This window comes from Clinocottus analis, unplaced genomic scaffold (genome assembly GCF_023055335.1).
Source record: "Clinocottus analis isolate CAN_PGR_092001 unplaced genomic scaffold, fCliAna1.0.p SCAF_2, whole genome shotgun sequence".
Taxonomy (NCBI): Eukaryota; Metazoa; Chordata; class Actinopteri; order Perciformes; family Cottidae; genus Clinocottus; species Clinocottus analis.
Genome location: NW_027175931.1, coordinates 472,337 through 474,836, shown reverse-complemented (window position 1 = coordinate 474,836; position 2,500 = coordinate 472,337). Strand labels below are relative to the sequence as shown.

Here is a 2,500-nt window from a genome sequence, read left to right as displayed (position 1 = left end):
CAGTGACAATCATGCATCCATTTCTTGTGACCCTCACAGTCTTTGAACAGTGTGAACGAGGACAGATGTTCATCAGATCGGAATCAAACCGCCGAGCTTCAAGAAAAACTGCTGAGACAAAACAAGAAAGCAGACGACTATATTACAAGTGTGTAAAAGTACTACAACAATAATACATGTGTGTATAAGTACTACTACAATATTACATGTGTGTATAAGTACTACTACAATATTACATGTATGTAAAAGTACTACTACAATAGTACATGTGTGTGAAAGTACTACTACAATAATACATGTGTCTATAAGTACTACTACAATATTACATGTGTGTATAAGTACGACTACAATATTAAATGTGTGTAAAAATACTTAATAAAAATACTTTACTAAAAAATACTTAAATACTTAAAAATACGTAAAAAATACTTTACTACGTGTGTGTAAAAGTATGACTAAAATACCATGTGTGCGTAAAAGTAAGACTACAATATTACATGTATGTAAAAATAGGACTAAAATACGGTGTGTGTGTTAAAGTAGGACTACTATCAGTGGCCGTGTGTTTTGGCCTTCAGTGTCATGGCGTCCACATCACTGGAGGGAAAGTGAAGACACGCCCGTCGAGCAAAGCGCAGCTACGCAGCACTTCTGGGTTCGATGCCTCCGACCTCGCCTCCGCTGCGTCATTAACGGACAATCCACGTTGTCCAACTCAACAATCGGTCACATTGAGTGATGACAAAACAATCCAACAAAACCGCGGCACTAGAACTCACACACAAGACGTCTGCAGCTGCTGCTCCCCTTGAGGGAAGAACTGATACATGATGAAATAGATATAACTTAGTGACGCCACCACCGACTGATGTACTGCATGTTTGTCAAAGTACAACTAAAATACTACGTGTGTTAAAGTACAACTAAAATACTATGTGTGTGTAAAAGTATGACTGATATTCTGTATGTGTACTAAAACGCACAGGGGTTCATCAAAGACCAGCAGGTCTGACGCCTCCAACAGGACTGGCTCCGCCCCCTTCACATGAGGGTCCCTGTGGCTGTTGTCTTTACTCAGTGGGCCCCAGACGGCGGTTTCCCAGCATGCAGCAGTGTTTGTGTAGCGGCCACATTCCTGCCGCGTTGTGTAAACCAGGTTATCACTGAGGCGTGTTTATCAGCAGCAGGAATTCTGATCCGGCTTTCTGCTGTCACGATTAGGCCTCCACCAGTCCTCCATCAGTCCTCCACCAGTCCTCCACCAGTCCTCCATCAGTCCTCCATCAGTCCACCAGTCCTCCATCACTCCTCCATCAGTCCTCCATCAGTCCACCAGTCCTCCATCAGTCCTCCATCAGTCCTCCATCAGTCCACCAGTCCTCCATCAGTCCTCCATCAGTCCTCCATCAGTCCACCAGTCCTCCATCAGTCCTCCATCAGTCCTCCATCAGTCCACCAGTCCTCCATCAGTCCTCCATCAGTCCACCAGTCCTCCATCACTCCTCCACCAGTCCTCCATCAGTCCTCCATCAGTCCTCCACCGGTCCTCCATCAGTCCTCCATCAGTCCTCCACCGGTCCTCCATCAGTCCACCAGTCCTCCACCAGTCGATCAGTCCTCCATCAGTCCTCCATCAGTCCACCAGTCCTCCACCAGTCCACCAGTCCTTTACCAGTCCTCCATCAGTCCTCCACCAGTCTTCCACCAGTCTTTCACCAGTCCTCCACCAGTCCTCTACCAGTCCTCCACCAGTCCTCTACCAGTCCTCCACCAGTCCTCTACCAGTCCACCAGTCCTCTGCCAGTCCTCCACCAGTCCTCTACCAGTCCTCCTCCAGTCCTCCATCAGTCCTCCACCAGTTCTCCACCAGTCCTCCACCAGTCCACCAGTCCTCCATCAGTTCTCCACCAGTCCTCCACCAGTCCACCAGTCCTCCATCAGTCCTCCACCAGTCCTCCACCAGTCCTCTACCAGTCTTCCACCAGTCCACCTGTCCTCCACCTGTCCTCCACCAGTCCACCTGTCCTCCACCTGTCCTCCACCAGTCCACCTGTCCTCCACCTGTCCTCCACCAGCCCTCCACCAGTCCTCCACCAGTCCTCCAGTCCTCCACCAGTCCTCCAGTCCTCCACCAGTCCTCCACCAGTCCTCCTCTAGGAATGTTTCTGATGAATGACAGCTGATATTTCACAATGAACGTTTGTTGGACTTGAAGTTCATCAATGAATCCTGTAACTTCTGCAGAACATCAGAACGAAAGAGAGACGTCAAGGTTCCTCTCCGCTCTTCTCTGATTGGACAGCAGGGAGGACGCCAGGACTTCCTGTCTGCAAGAAGAGAAACCCTGTTCCCTTTCACAATAAAAGTCCAGTTTTAAAGGAGAGATGAACTCACCCCGAGAACTGCTGGAGGAGCCGACAGGATCATCAGGACGCACCTGGGGGAGCAGACATGTGGTCAGTGGACGGTTCTCTGGAGACCAGCAGGGAGCAGCTCACCG

At 49.1% G+C, this 2,500-nt stretch overlaps 1 protein-coding gene across 1 annotated transcript in view; it reads right to left on the bottom strand.

Annotated features, from left to right (window-relative positions):
- Positions 1-2,500, bottom strand: part of col4a4 (collagen, type IV, alpha 4) — a 20,613-nt gene that overhangs the window by 18,024 nt on the left and 89 nt on the right. Inside the window, exon 2 of the mRNA XM_068584879.1 lies at positions 2,395-2,437. Coding sequence (XP_068440980.1) covers positions 2,395-2,437 — 43 coding nt within the window. The remainder of the gene's footprint in view (positions 1-2,394; positions 2,438-2,500) is intronic.